The 20,156-nt window shown below is 33.5% G+C and overlaps 1 protein-coding gene and 1 long non-coding RNA gene across 11 annotated transcripts in view; one reads left to right on the plus strand and one right to left on the minus strand.

Annotated features, from left to right (window-relative positions):
* Positions 1–20,156, plus strand: part of LOC128248118 (uncharacterized) — a 105,085-nt gene that overhangs the window by 61,552 nt on the left and 23,377 nt on the right. The window lies entirely within an intron of this gene.
* The window catches only part of LOC106869351 (uncharacterized), a 387,885-nt gene that overhangs the window by 1,179 nt on the left and 366,550 nt on the right, over positions 1–20,156 (minus strand). For 8 of the 9 annotated variants that reach the window (XM_089354241.1, XM_089354236.1, XM_089354237.1 and 5 more), the window contains one exon: positions 11,318–11,389. The exons of the other annotated variant lie outside the window; for it this stretch is intronic. In XM_089354241.1, coding sequence (XP_089210367.1) covers positions 11,318–11,389 — 72 coding nt within the window. The remainder of the gene's footprint in view (positions 1–11,317; positions 11,390–20,156) is intronic. 9 annotated transcript variants of the gene reach the window in all.

The following is a 20,156-nucleotide window of genomic DNA, read 5'->3' on the forward strand; positions in this document are numbered from 1 at the left end:
TATATAATTTAGAGAAAAATCACTATTAAACAATTCAATATTGAAGAATGCAATTCATACACTCCAGAAAATAAATATACCATAAAAACTTATTAAAAAAAATCAATAAATTACATAAAAGAATAACTAGTAAATGGTATAAAAATGACTACGCACGTTTCATGGCTATATTTTCAAATAGATAATTATAAAACCAATTCAATTAATAATTTGATTAATAATCAAATCGATCTACAATTAAATCTATTCAAAGATACAGTCACTCGTCAGGTCTAAAATAAAATATAAATAATAAACAATAAAAAAAAATCAATATGCGTATTGTAACTTGTAATAAATATCAACTAAATATATAAAAAATACTTGTTTTAACAATAAATAAATAAAATATAAATCAGAACTTATTGAAGAAAAGGTTTTTAAACTAAAATTTTAAACGTCAAGTTTTTATGATATATTTATTTTCTGGAGGGTATGAATTACACTCTTCATGACTGAATTGTTTAATAGTGGCTTTTCTCTAAATTATATACATATATTTTATATTGGGAAATTTGATTTAGCTTTGCTAAATTGAATTTTTCCCTGTAAGTTTTGGATTTTATTCCCTAATATTATTATTATTATTATTATTATTATTGTGTATATATATATATATATATATATATATATGTATATATATATATATATATATATATATATATATAAAAAGTGACCAGTTAATTGTCTATAAGTCAGAAAAAAAACAGCATCCTCAAAATAATTAATAGTCATCAATATTGTTTGGTGGCAATATTAAGTATGGCACCAATGGTAATATTCTGACCATTTATATAACTTAACCATTGCATAATGATTTTATATGTGTGTGTGCATATGTTTTATAATATTTTAGCTTGGTATTCCTAACAATCACTATTTCATAGGTTCTAAGATTCAGTCATCAACATACTGTAGCCATTAGCCGACAAATCTGCTGTTTCCACTCTCTCTGACAACTCCACCTGATATCCCCATCTTTCTTCTCTTCCTGGTCACTATTGTATCTCAACCCTCAAACTTCCTAATTATTCCTTCACTAAACTACAGTATTCTAGAATTCCATGTTTGACAATATTTTCCCAAGACAGCAGAAGTGGAGGCCAAACTAACGACTGCATCAATAGTTTTAAAACATCAATAGTTTTTAAAAAACTGAAAAAGTCATTTGGTATACTGTTCTTCTGACTCAATATACTTAAATTGAAATTTAAGCGTATATATTTTGTACGGGGTAACACATAATGGAATTAATAGCATGTATAGAAAGCAGTAAATATATTAATTTGTATATACTTGAAGGCATATCTAAAATATAAAATAAAAGTCAGTCAATAACAATTTAATTATACTTCTCTGCAGTTATAAAAAATATATAAAATTTATAGATTCTGAAATTGATTAAAAAACACAGCAAATAAATAATTTTAAGCCAGTTTACAGGTCATCTGTTTTTTCTTCATCTATAGAAGCTGAAAATGATTCAATTTATTGTAATTTGAAATTAATAGGAACGAAGAAAATCAATTTCATGAGAAAAATCAGCAACATCTGTCATTATGTTGATAATGTGTTGTGTGTTGGCACTCTGTCGCTTACGACGTCGAGGGTTCCAGTTGATCCGATCAACGGAACAGCCTGCTCGTGAAATTAACGTGCAAGTGGCTGAGCACTCCACAGACACGTGTACCCTTAACGTAGTTCTCGGGGATATTCAGCGTGACACAGTGTGACAAGGCTGACCCTTTGAAATACAGGTACAACAGAAACAGGAAGTAAGAGTGAGAGAAAGTTGTGGTGAAAGAGTACAGCAGGGTTCGCCACCACCCCCTGAAGGAGTCTCGTGGAGCTTTTTAGATGTTTTCTTTCAATAAACACTCACAACGCCCGGTCTGGGAATCGAAACCGCAATCCTATGACCGCGAGTCCGCTGCCCTAACCACTGGGCCATTGTGCCTCCACGTTGACAAAGTATACAGATAAAAATGAACCAATATTTAGAGGTTTCTTACCTTTACTTATTTCAAAGGGTGAAATGAGCTTAAGCAAACATAGGTATTTATATACTTTAAAAAAAAGTTGGATGATTTTTTACCACTAAATCACTTAACTATGTTGCCAGCCAATCTAAGTCATAGGATTTAGTCATAGGCTGAACATAATGACTGTTGTCAAGTCTGAATTTATAATACAATGTGGTCAGTAATCTCGTGCTTTTAACCACATAACTATTAAGTGTTTACTCCACACTTGTCTGTCTTTTGTTAGCCCCATAGCACTCACAACAGCAACAGTATTAGATCTTTATTAAATTCATGTTAAAATGAGGAATTGATAACACCAATGTGGCTTTTTGTATGATTTGGGAATTTTCCAGATGCCGTCATTAAAATTCCAACAAGACTGAGCATGGTTGGATTAAATGAATTAACTTCATTGTTGAAATGCTAAAGATAGAGTTCTAAATTTGTTTACTGCGAGCTGAGATTGGTTAGCAAGTTAAGTTAAATATTGGTTGTTTTATAGCTACTGGAGCCATTTCTTGGTGTAGTATAATACAAAATTAGTTTATCTTAACACAAATCAATAAATTGCTCTTTGTTTCTGTAACTTCTGCTAGCATTTATTGACTATTGGACTAACCGCAATTGATTCTATCGATAATGTCAGGGGTTACAAGTATTCTAACGGTCAGTCAACCAGTAGCTATATACACTGACCTCATCTATACTATAAAAGGCAAATCTACTCTGTGTGTGTGTATGTTTAAAATTCATACATTTTCACAATTCAAAATTTCTTCGTTTACTTTGTGTGATTTAAGGGAGATTTGGCTGTTGTTTCTAGCAACTTTTATATTTCATCCCTTCTACCTGGAACGCGATTCTTACACACGCGCTCAACATAAAAATATAGAGAGTAAGAGTTAAAGAGGGAGAGGGAGAGAGAGAGAGAGAAAGTGATACATACAACGTCATATATTAAACTTTCATCTCCGTGTTCTTTACCTATTTTTCATAACATAGATACATAAAAATACACACAACCACACATACTTGACCTGTGACAACAACATACACATTGCTCTCAATCTCTATTCATTTCTCCCCCTCTTCCTCTCTCGCTCTCTGTGCAAGTAAACACAGTCATTCACATCTTGGTATATTTACAAAACATTGATGGCATAACTACAGAGTTGTATCCCCCAACTTTGGAAGGACATAACTTTCATAAAAATGAATATTTTTTAATGAAATTTTATGTACATATATTATTTATTATGTAGATTCCAAATATACAAAAATTTTCGGTGAAAGTGTTTTGGAAGGGGGTGGGGTACAATATTCGGAAATTCCACTTAAATTCCTCTTAACTTCCAGGAAAATGAACATTTTTTCATGAAATTTTGTACAAATGTACCTTGATGTATGTACATTTCAAGCATGTAGGAATTTTGAAGAAAACAACTGCAGGTTATTTTTGAGAAGTGTTCCCCACTCGGTGGTGTTTCGGAGCAAGTCGTCCATATTTGTTTCATTTTTCTCTATTATGTGCTTATGTGCATCCTTAGATTTCTAATGAAGTAATAGGCAGTGAAGAGAAGCAGTCATAAGAAAACTTTTAACTACCCCTATTCCTTTTTCTCCCCCTCTCTACCTCTTCCTCTCTCGCTCTCTCAAAAGCATACACGTGCAAGTACACACTCATTCAGTAAAATATAACTCATGTTCGTCAATGTTTTGTAAATTTACCAAGATTTTCACTAGGGTGTTAGGGTTAGGGTTTTAGAGTAAGGGTTAGGGTTTAGGATTAATGTTACGGTTACGGTTTTTAGGGTTAGGATTAGGGTTGGGTAATCGTACGGGTGTTAATCTGAAAAATTAGAGATATGTGAAAAGTACCGACACTGCCATCTATTATAACTTTTGTTGTTCTGTTTAATATATACATAGATTATGCCTCCAAAGAAGAGAGTTTGCTGGGGAAAGACAGCAACCGGTTTAAAATGACAGCAACAGACTGCAGTAATGCACCACATTCCAGAAGCTATTTTGAACATAATGCAAAATGGTGCATCAACATCTGCCCAATCTGATAGAATTCTGGCAAAACTGTTTAGCAACAGATCGCCAGCAATTGCTTCCTCACAAATTGCCATCCTAGCTCCTGCTAAAAGGGATTACCCTGCTATGTATAATCAGGGCAGCGCAAAAAGTTGTTTTGCACAAGCATTTCTATAGCCAATTACACGGATGAAATTTACATATGCTTAATAATTTTACGCAAAACAGCCTTCAGACTTTCCCTATTAATTTCATCGTCTTTTGAATTATGAACATATTTACATCATAAGGGTTTTTTCGTTGTAAGGCTTTCTTTTTCAGTTGATTTTCAGCTAGCAAGACTTATCGTAGATGGCATAATAAGTCACACCCGGACAAGGTCGGGTTATACTGCTAGTAATGAATAAAATCCGTAAAACTACAGGAGTAAATATTTTCTCCCTAATAAAATCTAATTTCCTCTTTCTAATACAAATCCTTTCAACTCCTACTTCCTCTGATGAACCTTTACGAAAAATCAAACAACAAATACAAAAAGAAAGGAAGGAGAAAAAGAAAACTATCAAAACTGAAACAATTACATTTCGATACTGTAAATGACAGATACATACAAAATTACTTTGCCCTTCTAAAATTAACTATTTCTATTCCTCTTACACATCGTTTCAATTGCTACTTCCTCTTACGAACGATCCAAGAAAAAAGACAAAGAAACGAAGGGGAGTGAGATAAACAGACACACTGCCAATCATACGTAAATACACACATATATATGTACCTATGGTTACCAATGACCTCATTCTAATTGGCGGGAATTATAAGTTTACTTTCCATTTCTAACACCGTCATTTACCAGCGAGACATGTTTCTCAAATACGATCAACAAACATTTATTCCCTACAAACTGTGAGTTTTTTTTGAAAATCTTTTCGTAAATCTTCAGATTAACACCTGCGTCATTACCTACCTAACCCTAACAAACCCTAACACTATAGTGAAAATCGTACGGGTGTTAATCTGAAAATTTAACAATCTTTTTTAAAACACTTTTACTTACTAACATCTTTTTTATTTAGTGTGTGTGTTGCCCATATATATATATATACACTTAAGACTTAGTTGTGGGTTGGGAGTTTGATCGGCAGAGGTCATTATTATTATTATTTATTTATTTATTATTATTTAAAAATTTTCCCACAACGGCGGCTTCGGGCAGGTGGAGAATAGTTGATTATATTGACCCCTGTGTTCAACTGGTACTTATTTTTTACACCCCGAAAGGATGAAAGGCAAAGTCAACTTCGGCGGAATTTGAACTCACACACTCATACATACAAATATCTGTCATTCTCTTCCAAATACGATCGACAGTCAAACATTTATTCCTTACAAACTGAATTTTTTTAATATCTTTCTTAAAACGCATTTAATTACTACCATATATAGACACAGAATACACATTAATACACACATATATACAAATACCTGTCATTTTTTTATTTAGTGTGTGTGTATGTTGCCCATCTTAATATATAATGCTGAAGTTCTGTACTTACTAACATTTTTTTATTTTGTGTGTATGTGTGTGTGTGTTGCCCATATATATATATATATATACACTTAAGACTTAGTTGGGTTGGGAGTTTGATCTGCAGAGGTCATTATTATTATTATTCAGATTAACACCCGCACGATTTTCGCTAGGGTGTTAGGGTTACGGTTTTGGGGTCAGGGTTACGGTTTTAGGGTTACGATGAGGGTTAGTCTTACGGTTACGGTTTTAGGGTTACATAATCGTGCGGGTGTTAATCTGAAAAATCACCGAAATGTGAAAACTACCCACCCTCCCATCTGTTATAACTTTTGTTGTTCTGTTTAATACGTACATAGATTATGCCTCCAAAGAAGAGAGCTTGCTGGGGAAAGAAAGCAACCGGTTTAAATTGACAGCAACAGACTGCAGCAATTCACCACATTCCAGAAGTTACTTTGAACATAATGCAAAATGGTGCATCATCATCTACTGCCCAATCTGATAGAATTCTGGCAGAACTGTGTAGCAACAGATCGCCAGCAATTGCTTCATCACAAATTGCTGTCCTAGCAGCTCCTGCGAAAAGGAATTTGCACAAGCATTTGTATACCCAATTAGACGGATGAAATTTACGTACACTTAATAATGTTACACAAAACAGCCTTCAGACTTTCCCTATTAATTTCGTCTTTTGAATTATGAACATATTTACATCATAAGGGTTTTTTCATTGTAAGGCTTTCTTTTTTAGTTGATTTTCAACTAGCAAGACTTATCGTAGATGGCGTAATAAGTCACACCCGGACAACGTCGGGTTATGCTGCTAGTCATCTCTAATTTTGTAACAGCAAATTCTATAACTGGTTATCAAAAACAACAATTTTTTTTTTTTTACAAGGAAAGGACTCAAGTAACTGACTACGAAGTAGACTAACAGAAAAACCAACCCATTGAACTAATTATACGTGTGTATGTGTTGGCTAACCTCACTAACTGCTGTAGTCAAGCAGACCTCTGATCAAAAGCATTCCAGCTGTGATTACGCCATTGTATATTTATCACTGATTACATTTATGCATTGAGACTTTTTTTAAAAAAAATAGCAGGGTGCGATTTGATGGAAATTTGACTGCTACTGTACGTCAAACAACGACACAGAAGCTCTTTTGCTGGCTTATAGAGGCCCCATTTGTGTATGTATGGTCTGGTTAAATATATTAATATTTGATACAGGTAATATTTAGATGCAAACCTGAACTTCATTCGGCAATCATGAGCCCCAGGTTTGATCTAAAATGCATGGTATCTTGAGAAATTGTTTTTTTATCACAGCTCTAGGCTGAGCCAAGGTTTGAGTGAAGTTGGTAGATGGAAACTGTATGGAAGCCCACAGGGTGCAACCTACCTGTGCTGCTGCAACTATTGCATCATGATTATATATATATATATATATATATATATATATATACAGAATTCAAAATTTATATCTCTGAAGAGCAGAAGAGTTGTCTATAAATGCTTATCAATATAGAATTCCATTATTAGGACAGCGCTTTTGTGAAATGATTGTAAGATGCTTTAAAACTTAATTCAAAATTTTTAAACTGACATATTTATTATTATTATATTATATATTTATACTTATTCATATTTACATATATTTTTACATGTAGTTTTAATACAACAATTATTCTACACATGTATATATCTTTATGATGAATTTTCTAATATTGATTTCCTGATATTAATAGTGATATATTATAATATATATATATATATATATATATATATATATATTGTTGTATTTCGGAGTGGTCATTTTATTTATTTATTTATTTTTTGCCAGTAGCTTCTGTAATCTATCTAAGTGTTGTGTCAGTTCTATGCGTCGATAGTACTTATATATATATTACATATATATATACATATTACTTGTACCAGGTTTAGGGCTACAATGAATTAACTGCAGCGATTTAGGTATGTGATATAAGGGTCAAACCAAAAACTCTTCTGCATATTATCCATTTAGCAATTGCACCGATTGAGAAGAATAATTCTTGATTTTTAAGTGAAACCCCAAACCAGATTAAAACATGAAAAAAAAAAAAAAAATAAATAAATAAAGAACCAGAAATATTTCCAAAATATGTAGCAAACTAACAATTAGTGTAAAACACTAGAAATAAATATTTTCAACCATTTAACTTTATGTACGAACTCAAAGAAATCTTTCTTCAGATATTCTCTCTCTTTCTCACTCATACACACACACACGTCTGTATCACAATGTATATTTATCCAGGCTATCTTCGTATTAACATTGAAATACCAATTTCCATGATATGTCAATGTGCATGTAATAAATGGTTAGACATTTTTGCTGTTCCTTTAATTCTGATCACAAAATGTCATCTAGTTTTTCTACAACTCATGTATTCTGCACTGATATGGTTATTAGTTAAACTTGTGACTGATTCTTTCCAATAATTTGTATTTGGTAAAAATGTTCTTATTTCAACATAACTGTTTTAAAGCCAAACACGATTGCAATGGATTGCATCTTCAACAGACACAAGTTTAAATTTATACACAGGCATTGAGACAAGTTGCATTGATGTTTTGCCTTGAACATATATACATATATATATAAGAGCACTTCGTCGGTTACGCCAACGACGGTCCCAGCTGATACGATCAACGGAACAGCTTGCTTGTGAAATTAACGTGCAAGTGACTGAGCAATCCACAGACTCGTGTACCCCTAACGTAGTTCTCAGGGAGACTCAGTGTGACACATAGTGTGACAAAGCTGGCCCTTTGAAATACAGGTACTACTCATTTTTGCCAGCTGAGTGGACTGGAGCAACATGAAAATAAAGTGTCTTGCTCAAGGACACAACACGTCGCCGAGAATATATTAGTGGTACTAACAAAATCATACAGGATGCTGGCATGACTGTGTGGTGAAGGCAATCTCTTTTGCATTTGCAACCATGTGGTTTCAGGTTTGGTCCCACTGTACAGCACCACAACACATTGGGCAAATGTCTCCTACCACAGCCACAGGTCAACAAATGGCTTGTGAGTGGAAGTTTGTAGAAGGAAACTATTACTCACATAGAAGTGAGATATACTGTACGCCAACAAGGGATACACTGATTATACCTGTAGGCAGTTAAAACATTTTCTAGTTATCTCTCAGCTCTTGACTATATTTTGGCTCTTGAGTAGGTTCAGCCTTTTCTGCTTAATTAATTATATGTCATGGTAATGATCAATTGAGTAATTAGTGGTATCCAGTGTACCTTGTATACTTTTTTCTATTTGCTTTGTAAGATTCTTGATGTGAACTTGTGTTGAAACAGATTTTGTTATCTCTCAGGAAGGTAATTATGCTAATAATAAATACACACACTAGTTCTATTTCAGTTATATTTATTATCATAGTCAGTCAATTAATATTTAACCAATTAACTAATTGTTGTTTGGTTAATTGTTCAGTCAATCAATCAGCTGGCTTTTTCAAAGTCCTTTCATTGCCATTCATGAACTTAATGACATGCCCTCTCTAATTAATTGGTTAAATAATTAACTAGTTGATGAATAATACTGAAAGAAGTGAAATACAACCAGTGCATATGCTTATTATTGGAATAAAGACCCTCCTAAGACAACATTATATATCAATTAATTTCCAATGAGTTAACCTGTACTGGCTTTCTTAAGACCGGCAAGTGTAGGAAATAAGTGTAAAGTGAAGTGCTAAAGGTCAATGATTGGTGACACCAGCTGCTGCATTGAGGAGTGCCTTGAGAAAGTAATAGTGTGGCTAGTGAGAAGTGGAAAGGCAAAGGCGGTGAATTATTTGAAGGGTTTACAATAGAAGAGGATGGAAGTTTGGAGAAGCTGAACAGGGTTATAGAAATATATTGGACTGTAGTATTTTTGTGAACCCTGTCCATGTATTGATATCTAGTTATAACTGTTTCACTTGTATAGTTAATGCTTTTGAGAAAGACATGAAACCATGCTCTAATTTACTTTCTCTTATAAATCTAAGATTTTCTGCTATATGAATAGAAAAATAAAAGACAGTGTACGAACAGATTGTATACATTGGCTTTCTCCATTTTATCACTGACAACTGATGTGGATGCTAACAACTTTTTCTCAGGTCTTGTATTGCCAACACCTCTTTCTCAGAAACTCAAAAGGATTTTTCACTCAGCACACATCTAGTTAGATTATGTGTCCTCATATATGTCATCAAACATATTTGAATGTAAGTTAGCTAAGAAAGATCATGCAGTGACTACTCTCAATTTTAAGTAAATAGACAAATGACAGCATTCAACTCATTCTTCGCGTCATTTTGTGTAATTTCATTTCACAATTTCATTGATAGTTTTACTATAAATTCCACCTCATACACATGCCACAGTTCTCTGAACTTCTTCCACACCATTCACATGCAGTATATATTATAATCTGTCCTATTTTCAAATATTATGCCAACTAAATCACAATGAGTCATCCATTGATTGGTAACTTGTTAGATATTCCACAGGATATGGTATACCTGCAATTTTGATTTCCTGTAAGTCTGCAAGTGGCTACAGAATCTTTTATGCATCTAATATTTGGTCAGACTGTTTCTACCAATGTGTTTCCTGCATTGAGTCAAACCATTTCTCTAAGACTGAGTAGCAGTAACATTTGTTCTTAGGCTTTGGTCATGTTTGCCTACAAGATTTATAGAATTAAACCTAGTCTTCTAAGTAATGAACTTTGTAGTTCCTCAACGGTTTTTCTGAATGACCAGTCCTAGACTTCTTTGTGATTATTTCAGTATTGATTTAGAGTTTATCTCTCATATTTAGTCTAAAATACCTTCATAAATCACTTACCTATCATTCAATTATATAACAATATAAAATAGTCAATACTACAACTTGTGGTAAGTAAAAATATTCTCCAGGTCAATGAATACAAGATACACTTGTTTATTCTAAATTAAGAGTTTCTCTTTAGGTTGTTCCACTAGAAATATAATAACTAGTATTCCATGTTTTGACAAACCTAAACAGCATTATTTTTTAACCCAATTTTATCATGCACTATTTTTTAGTTCTACTTTGAAAGTTTTATCCAGTTGATGACTCACTACCTCTCCTCTCAACCATAGATTTACTTACTTTGTTTACAGGACAGATATACAGCTATGCATAGAAAATAAGAGACAAAGACAAAACAAAAATAACCTATATTAGTAGAGGAAATCAAGCTCTCATTACCTCGTTTCACACAAATGCCAAACAACAATTCTCAGCATGGCTGCTGTTTGCTTGTACCATCAACCAGTGTTAAAGTAGTATAAGGATGTTAAATTGTAACTGGGCACTGCTAGTATCTGTTAGAACACTAAACTGCTGCTTGATTATAAGGGAGTGTGTGTGTGTGTGTGTGTGTGCGTGCGTATGTACATGTGCATATGTTATATTGTCTTCATCAAAGCAAACCATTAAAACAAAACAAAAACTTTTACCAAAAAGCAGAAAAAAAAAATCGTAGCACCAAAAGTCCCAATAGCTCTTTAAAAGAATACCAATAACGTATGTGAAAATCTTGAAAGGAAATGCTGCCTTCTAGTCTATTTGGTGCAGTGCTTAAGTGATCTTACCTGTGGCATCCATTACCATCAGATGACCATCAGGGGATATTTTAGGAGGTAAGCTATTCGTGATGTGGTTTCCTGATAAAAATAGTGGACATATATAAATCTGGTGAGAGTAATATCAGTGCTTACAAACAGGGTTTACCTGGTTGGTTTTCTGGGATAGGGAGTGGAAATGAGGAAGACTTCGAATTTGTGGCTCTAGAATCTGAACAATGTGTTTTTAAAAAAAATATAATGAATAATAAAATCAGTCAACAGGAGGAAAATGAAAATAGTTAGCAGACAGTTGCATGTATGGATGTGTGATGATACTTTTGTTAGTTAAAATTAATGAAAATAGATGAATTTATGAATTAAAAGGCAAAGAAATAAAGCACAGCCATAATTAAGAATTTTATAAAATTTTAATCTCACCAGATCAGTTTTAATTCAAGGTTAATCCATTGGTCTGAATGATTAAGCTGACCACATCTCTTTGCAAAAGACAGAAATTACTTTAAATCTATAAACGCAAGCATTCTTTTTGTTTTCTTGCCGTTTAGTCCTAGACTGGCTCTTCAAAACCATCTAAAGTCTTTTTCCTGCCTCATCAACCATCATACTACAAAGCAGATTTACTAGAAATCCCAAGTCCACACAACGATATCTCGAGATTTAATAAAATCTAAAGTTGTTACCCTAGAAGTTTTTGTGTTTTTTAAAAAATTTTTAAATTGAATCTGACCAGAGAAAAAATAGCAAACTATGGATTCCTGAAATAGCTGTCAAGTTTCCTTCAAGCCATACCCTGTCATCTCAAAAGAAAAAAAACACTGGACATAGTTTCAGAAAAATATTTTTAAAATGGCTACCACAGCTGAAATGGAACCCCTGTCTTGTTCAGCAAATCAGTCTCCTGGAAATTGTTCAGAAACATGCAGCCAGACAAATGCCTGCCATCAAGCACCATCCATACTCTGAACATTTTGCTTCTCTGGGTATGGACATATTAAAGCTCCAATGTCTGGCAACTGATTTGGTAGAGACCCTCAAGATTATCTACCATCTTTCCAACAATGAGCACCTTTTTTTGAGTTCCATATGTCTAACACTCGTGGACATGTTAATGAAATCAAGAAACAACACAGCACATTTCTTCATGCTCAAAACCACTGAAGCATGGAATAAACTACCCGCATCAGTTGTAAGCTGTTGGGAAACTACACTCTTCAAAACTTCCATTTGTCCTGAAACTCACCAACCATATACTTGATACACCCCACTGCCTTTTTCATTTAAATGACTCATTCACTGTGCTCACTTCCTGTGTATTATTCTATATACAGTTCATGCACTTTGGCTACTTTTACTGATGAGTTAAAGTGTACCTGAGCACTGTATGCAATAAGTTCATTATTATTATATAGGTCTGCTGATTTGGGGCTAAACACCAACAGTATATCCTAAATTAATCTTTAGTGTGAACAACAACCACAACAATCTATTGTTAATAATCACTTTGGAAACTTCCTTTTAGATCACATCATTGCAACTTGTGCTGATGGAACCACTCTCATACACTCTTCACATCATCAATTTATTTCAGATCACCTTAAACACACACCCATTCCTCTGTTAACACCATTTTACTTGTCTTTTACTTCCTCTATGCAGTCTTTGTTCATTTGCATATCAACATCTGTGAAAGACAATCTCCCAAACATTCTACAATGAAGAAGTGACCGGCCTTATAGCCAAGATCAATATCAACTTTGTCTCTTTCAACACAACCAAAACTCGGATATTAAACCCCTTCAAAGAAACAAATCCATGATTCTGTATCTCTTCCATCCAAAAGAACTCACCACTCAAATAAACCAGTATGTAATGGCTTCTGTGGAGATTACACATACTTTACATAGTTCAGCCTGGATTACAAACTGTATCTTGGAGGTGGAGGATGTTTCAGATCTAAATAGTTAACTTTCTACAATATTCTCACACACTCCACAGTGGAATACTACTTGATATAACAGAGCCAATGAGGAAGTTTTTTTTTTTTACATGGTCACACGACCTACTAGAAATAGCAGCCAAATTTTCATCAAATCATGTTGCTTCTATCTTGAAAAAATAGTAAGGGCACATTAGACAATGTAGTCCTACATATTCCTGAAAGAAGGGATGGTCAAGACCGAGACGCCTTTGATCATAGTTCTCTTGACTCAAGGTTAAATAATTACCATTTGCAGGAGCACCTGGTACACATGATTACTTTTCTTCAAAGTGACAATCACTCCAGTATACTTTTCACTTATAAAGATACTTGTGGAGGATTTAAGTGCTCACATCTTCTACAGTTACTTGTAACACTTGCTTGGTGAGCTGTAGTATGCATAGCAGGCAAGGACAAATCAAAACTACATATTCTACATCCATAGAGTGGCACCACCTAACATCTACTAGATATTGGAGACCTGGAGACCCTTTTGAGTTTATCTGCCCTTTGTGATAGGCTTTACTTTTCTTCCTGTAAGGTGTACAAAAAGTACTCTTCCTACCAAGCAAGCTTATTGAGATTGCTAGTTTAGTGACAGTCTGACAAAGCCCTGGTTGTCCTAGCTAACATAATAAACCAGTGGCAGGTGCCTGGTTATCAGATCTCATAGCTCATATTGTACAACTACTCACTTATCAGGATGTCTCCTTTTACTTTTCCGCATTTTAATTTTTTTTTTGCATATGAGGTGACTCAACTTGTAAAACAACAAAACTACATCGAATTCATTTATTTCCTTCTATATTTATATAAATTTTTATACACTTTTCCCCATAAAGTATTTCAGGAAATTAAACTTATTTTTCTTGATTGTCCAGATATCAGTTAGGTATTTCACATATTTCTTTATATACTCAAAAACTGCAGTATTTGAGGTATTTCTGTCCTATTTTCTCTCTTACCTTTCCATCTTGCCCCACCACTTCATCTACTTTGCCCAATTATTTGTCTTCAGCTCATGTTTCCCCCTCAACTACTAAGCCGCAAGAATTTCTAAGATTTGTCTTTCTTAGACCAACCAATAAACAAACAAAAAAAAAAACGATATTATAGTTTTTATTTTTAAGACAAAATAGAAAATGAGTTAGTGAAAATTATCTTTTGAGATCTAGTTATTTGTAGATTAAAGTTTTTCTCTCTAATGACAATAGAAACAATCAAAATGAAGAAATTAATGTTTCTTACAGCTGGGTTTGTCATCTATTTCTTTAATATATTGCAAAGCTTATTTTATCTCATTTAGTTTCAGTTTAATTCCCACTGAATTCTTTCTTCATCACTTCCATTGTCAATAGAAAATTTAACATATTTGTTGCAAGATATATTTTATTATTTAAACATACCGTGACCTGCTATTAGTTTTATTGAATATCATCATTAATAACATAGCAATTTCTCCAAGTTAGCATAGGTTGAAATTTAGCAGCCTTTAACTCCAAATGTCCGCAGTATATTCTGAGGTGGCGGAGTTAGAAGAGTTAAAAGTTTTTTTGGTTTTTTTCTTATCCATCTTATTTAGTTTTTCTCAGAGTTGTATTTTGTCCACCTTTTTGACAGTGAAGAGTATTTCTCAGTAAAATTCTGAGTTCATACAATCGTTAGTCTTGACAGACAAAATGGTGTTACCCAAAAGAATGGTTAAGGAGATGTGCTGAAAGAACCATTCCAACCATTGGGACACAGTGATAAATAATTGACAAAATGTTTTACTAAAACTTTCAATTTTTAAAACTGAAATCAATTGTGATGCAATTTTTTTTCCCCATACAAAGAATTAGGCTGTACATGCATGTGATGTGTGAGAATAGATTGTGAATGTAAACCAGGTAGTTACTGGGAAGGGACTGAATGCGAGGTAGAAAAATACCTGGCTTTTTTTGAGGAGTTGATCAATGACTGAAAAAAATGATAGGATTGGCATGGACATCTTATCAGTTTGAATCATGATTTAAGAGGTAACAGCCGAGTTAGTAATAATCCATAATATTTAAAAAAAAATTATGACGGTCATTATTTAAGTACAGGCATGATTGTGTGGTTGAGAAGCTTGCTTCCCAACCATGGGGTCTTGGGTTTAGTCCTGCTGTACGGCACCTTGGGCAAGTGTCTTCTATAAATAGCCCCAGCTATTTATTAACAACCAATGCCTTGCGAGTGGATTTGGTAGGTGGAAACTGAAAGAAGCCTGTCATGTGTATATCTACGTTTGTGTCTGTTCACCACTGCTTGACAACTAATGTTGGTTTGTTTACATCCCCATAAATTAGCAGTTCAGTAAAAGAAACTGAGAATAAGTATCAGGTTAAAAATAAGCACTGGAGTTGACTTGTTTGACTAAATTCTTCAAAGACAGTGACCCAGCAGGGTCCAATGACTAAAACAAGTAAAAAACCAAAGGAGGAAGGGCAGCACTCATGATCTTTGTCAGGGTTTCTGACCCTGAAGAAAGTAATGAGGTCATATTCAGGCCAGAGAGTTGAACCAAATATTTGTAAGAAAATAGTTTGCTAAAAGGCACCGAAAGGAGAAGTAGTGATGTTAAAACAGCCAATGAATTAACTCAGTCACTCAAATGGATAATGATGTAGTTTACATAGAATTCTACAAGTATATATTTTTATTGTTTTGTGAGAGAATTTTATATCAGCATTACAAGCAATCAAACTATCAATTTCCAACTAGATTGACAATTCACAAGTGAGAGACTCTATCAATGAGAGAGTCACTACAGGATTGTCAACTTGTTAGAAACAGTAGCTCAGAAGGCGGCGAGCTGGCAGAAACGTTAACATGCCAGACGAAATGCTTAGCGGTATTTTGTCTGCCGCTACGTTCTGAGTTCAAATTCTTTTGAGGTCAACTTTGCCTTTCGTCCTTTTGGAGTCGATTAAATAAGTACCAGTTACGCATTGGGGTCAATATAACCAACTTAATCCGTTTGTCTGTCCCCTCTGTGTGTAGCCCCTTGTGGGCAGTAAAGAAATAAGAAACAGTAGCTCATTCTTTCTCAAATCAGACTGTATTACCTTTGGGATAATGTACTAAATACACCTAAAAATAAGGCAGGATGGTTCTTGCTGGAATGGCTTTGACCATAGGACTGCTGCATTAGGCCTGACCAGGGGTCAAGCAACAAAACATTCTTAAAACAGGTTCTGAGTATGGAATGTGTGATTTTCAATATTCTGGTAAATTGCAGTCATGGCAGATACTGGTGTCACACAAATGGCACCTGTGCCGGTAGCATGTAAATGTACTCATTACATTCTTGGAGTGGTTGGCATTAGGAAAGGCATCCATGCCAAATCAGACTGGTGCAGCCTTCCAGCTTGCCAGCCCTGGTCAACCCATGTTGGACAACGGATGTTAAATGATGATGAATATGGCATCAATGTGAGAATATGAGGAGTGATTGTAAACTGGTGGGTGGGGGGGGATTTGAGGAACAAATTTCGAAAATTAAAGATAGAGATGATGTTCTATGACCATCCAACTCAACAAAAGGGTTGGAAAATGTTGAGTGTATTCACCTATTTTTTCAACTCGCAAAACAGACTAAACTATAATTTGTAAGAGCAACAAACATCAGTGAAGCTAACTTGTATTGCATTATATTTCCTGATGGTGCTCGTTAACAATGCATGAGGTTAATTGCTAGAATGTTTCATTTATTTTAATTATAAAAATGTTATTTCATGCTTTATCATTCCATCTGTTATTAACTAACCTTTATTTTAACATACAAAACTATGACTTCATGGTAGCATCGTATGCTGTAATAATAGCGTAGAAACTTTCTATATATATAAAGTTCTTCACGTGTCCCATTTCTTCAGATTTCATTCTTGTGGTGCATATGTTGCAAAGTAGGTATTTTCCTGGGGAATTTCTGGTGATTATTTACAAAGTAATTTAGCTTTCTGAAGAATTTATTTTAAAAATATTCTTTGTTATTATGGATTTTCAGCTATTGCATTTCAGTACAAAGACAAAAAAAATGCCTAGAATGTTCTTTCTTTATCAAAATAAACATCAACCACACCCTTTAGTTAAACAAATTTAGTAAATGCCTATTTTAGAGGTCAGGATGATATTGCTTAAAGTAAATTGTTGAATAAAGAAATTCCTTGTTGTCAGATGTTCAGATGAGTTTAGATGCCCCAGATTAGTTAGTTTATGTCAGTTGCAATGCCAATGATATAAAGTTCTGTTTAACCCTTTAACATTCAGCTTCCTCAGTCAAATGTGATGCTTATTCATCCACATTGTTTTGGATGAATTATACATTATCTTGTAGCTTCGAGATTTTGATGATGTGATTGTTTATTTTTAGAATGACCTTGTAGGGTAGGTCATTCTATATCTGGCTGACTTGAACATAAAACTAGTAGAATGCTTGGGCTATATGTGACCAATTTAAATGCTAAAAGGCTAAATGACATATTTAATTCTTACATGTCAGTAATTTCTGAAAACAATGACTGTTATTAGACAATGCAAAGCTGCTTTTGGAGAATCTATATCTGGTTAGTAATGAATTAACCTCATAAATTAAGGGTTTCTTTAGAACTTAGAGTGATTATTCTACTTCAAAACCAGATGTTAAATCCTCAATCATTAGTTTGATAATTTAAAGCAGAGTTGCATGTATAAAGGTAAAATATAAGTATATTTAGGAACAACAGATATCATAAAATGAAAAAGCTGTTCTTACTCTGTTTACATTTGATTGCTCAAAATGTTTGATAATTAACATGTATTGTCTAACTGTGCGCTAATATTTTAGAATAAATTAATACTTGAAATAAGTGCCTGCATTCTACCAAATTCTCTTTTCTACAAATCTAAATTTTTGTAACAAATAGTTGAGATGACTAGGGGTAATGTTAATTAAAACTAATGTAAAAAGATTTTATCAAAATATTTAGCATAAGTTATTTTGTTGGTTTTTTATTTATCAAAATATCTATACATTAATAATAATAAAAAGCTGGTTCTGTAGAAGATGGTTGATAAACTCAGCCCTATTAATACTTATTTTATCAATCCTGAATGTACACAATATTGCAGCATAAAACAGCTCTTTCAGTTCTATGACATTAATTGTAAATTCTTTGGCCTGGACCATAACTAATAAATACAATTTTGTGTTTGTTACTTTTAGTACAAACCAAAGTTTTTACATAGCAGCAGTTCATTTTTGTTGATTTAGCTTTAAAAAATATTTAACATTTGGAAACATTTCAAATTATTTTAGCAATCTGAGTAATTTCAAAATTTGACTTCTGTAGTAATTTTGATTATTTGAAAAGGGAACTACTATTCTGTACAAGTGCTTTGCCTTATACTATTAACACTCTGATGGAGTTATAGGGATAATGACATATGGAGAATCTTGTGCATGCTTGGTGGAGCCCCTTTCCAATCAGACACAGAGAAACAGAGACAGAATCAACCCCAAAACAGAACTGGTTCTTTATAAATTGATTCTGAAAGGATCATCATCATCATCATCATCGTTTAACATCTGCTTTCCATGCTAGCATGGGTTGGACGATTTGACTGAGGACTGGTGAACCAGATGGTTGCACCAGGCTCCAATCTGATCTGGCAGAGTTTCTACAGCTGGATGCCCTTCCTAATGCCAACCACTCCGAGAGTGTAGTGGGTGCTTTTACGTGTCTATCAGATCCACTCACGAGGCTATAGTAGAAGACACTTGCCCAAGGTGCCACACAGAAGTACTGAACCCAGAATCATGTGGTTGGGAAGCAAGCTTCTTACCACACAGCCATGCTTGTACCTATGACCCAATATCTTATAAATATATATACAATATCTTGAATTTATTAATTTTCTGTTGATTTTTTTATCTTCTGTAATAACTAAATTTGGTTGTCTTTTTTTTATATTAAACATTTAAGATTGGAGTAATAGTACACACACATAATTTAAAACTGTATCTAATAATGTGATGTTGTAGTGAAAATATATTCTACTTTGATGTCTTTTTTTAAAGTTTTAGTTTACTCTCTCATTTTAATAGGAATGTCATGGATTTATCATTACGTTTTCAGAATGACTCAGTAAAAAAAAAAAAAAAAATCAAGCTATTCTGGTTGATTCAGCTGTGTTATTCAAGTAGAATCCTGTCAAATGTATATTCAGATGAGCTTCAATGTTTGCATTGAACAAATGGTTTTGTGTCTGACACACAGTACTTAGGTTCAAACATAACACATGTCCTGGTATAAAAGTTAATGTTTGTTCAGGAAAGTATTTTGTTACCATATAAGTAATAGTTTGAGCAACTAACATTGTTAATTCTGTTATTGACATGGGTAATGTTTCTGTTGTTAGTGATACTGCTATTTGATAGATTGTACTTGCTGAGAATCATAGTCCAAATGACAAGAAAATCACAAATAGAAATCGTTTGCTAATTATGTACCATAGTTTGTCACTGATTATTATTATTATTATTATTATTATTATTACTATTATTATTATATTATTATAGTTGTTACATCATCATAATCTTTGGGTTGGCCCTTCCTGTTGCCAATCCTTAATAGTTTCTCAAGTAAATTATTTCTGTTCCCCTGGTTTGCACATGTTGAAACTACCAAACTACAGGACGTACTGTTTATAGGAGATGGAAACCCGATATTACAATCACCCACACAGTGTCAATGCAAAGACACACAGAAATAAACATTCTCTCAGTCACTCACATGCACATGTAACATACACACATAAATATTTCATTTACTGTTTTCATTCACAAGATATTGGTCAGCCCAA

Source organism: Octopus bimaculoides, chromosome 6 (genome assembly GCF_046866305.1).
Source record: "Octopus bimaculoides isolate indiv1 chromosome 6, ASM4686630v1, whole genome shotgun sequence".
NCBI classification, from domain to species: Eukaryota; Metazoa; Mollusca; class Cephalopoda; order Octopoda; family Octopodidae; genus Octopus; species Octopus bimaculoides.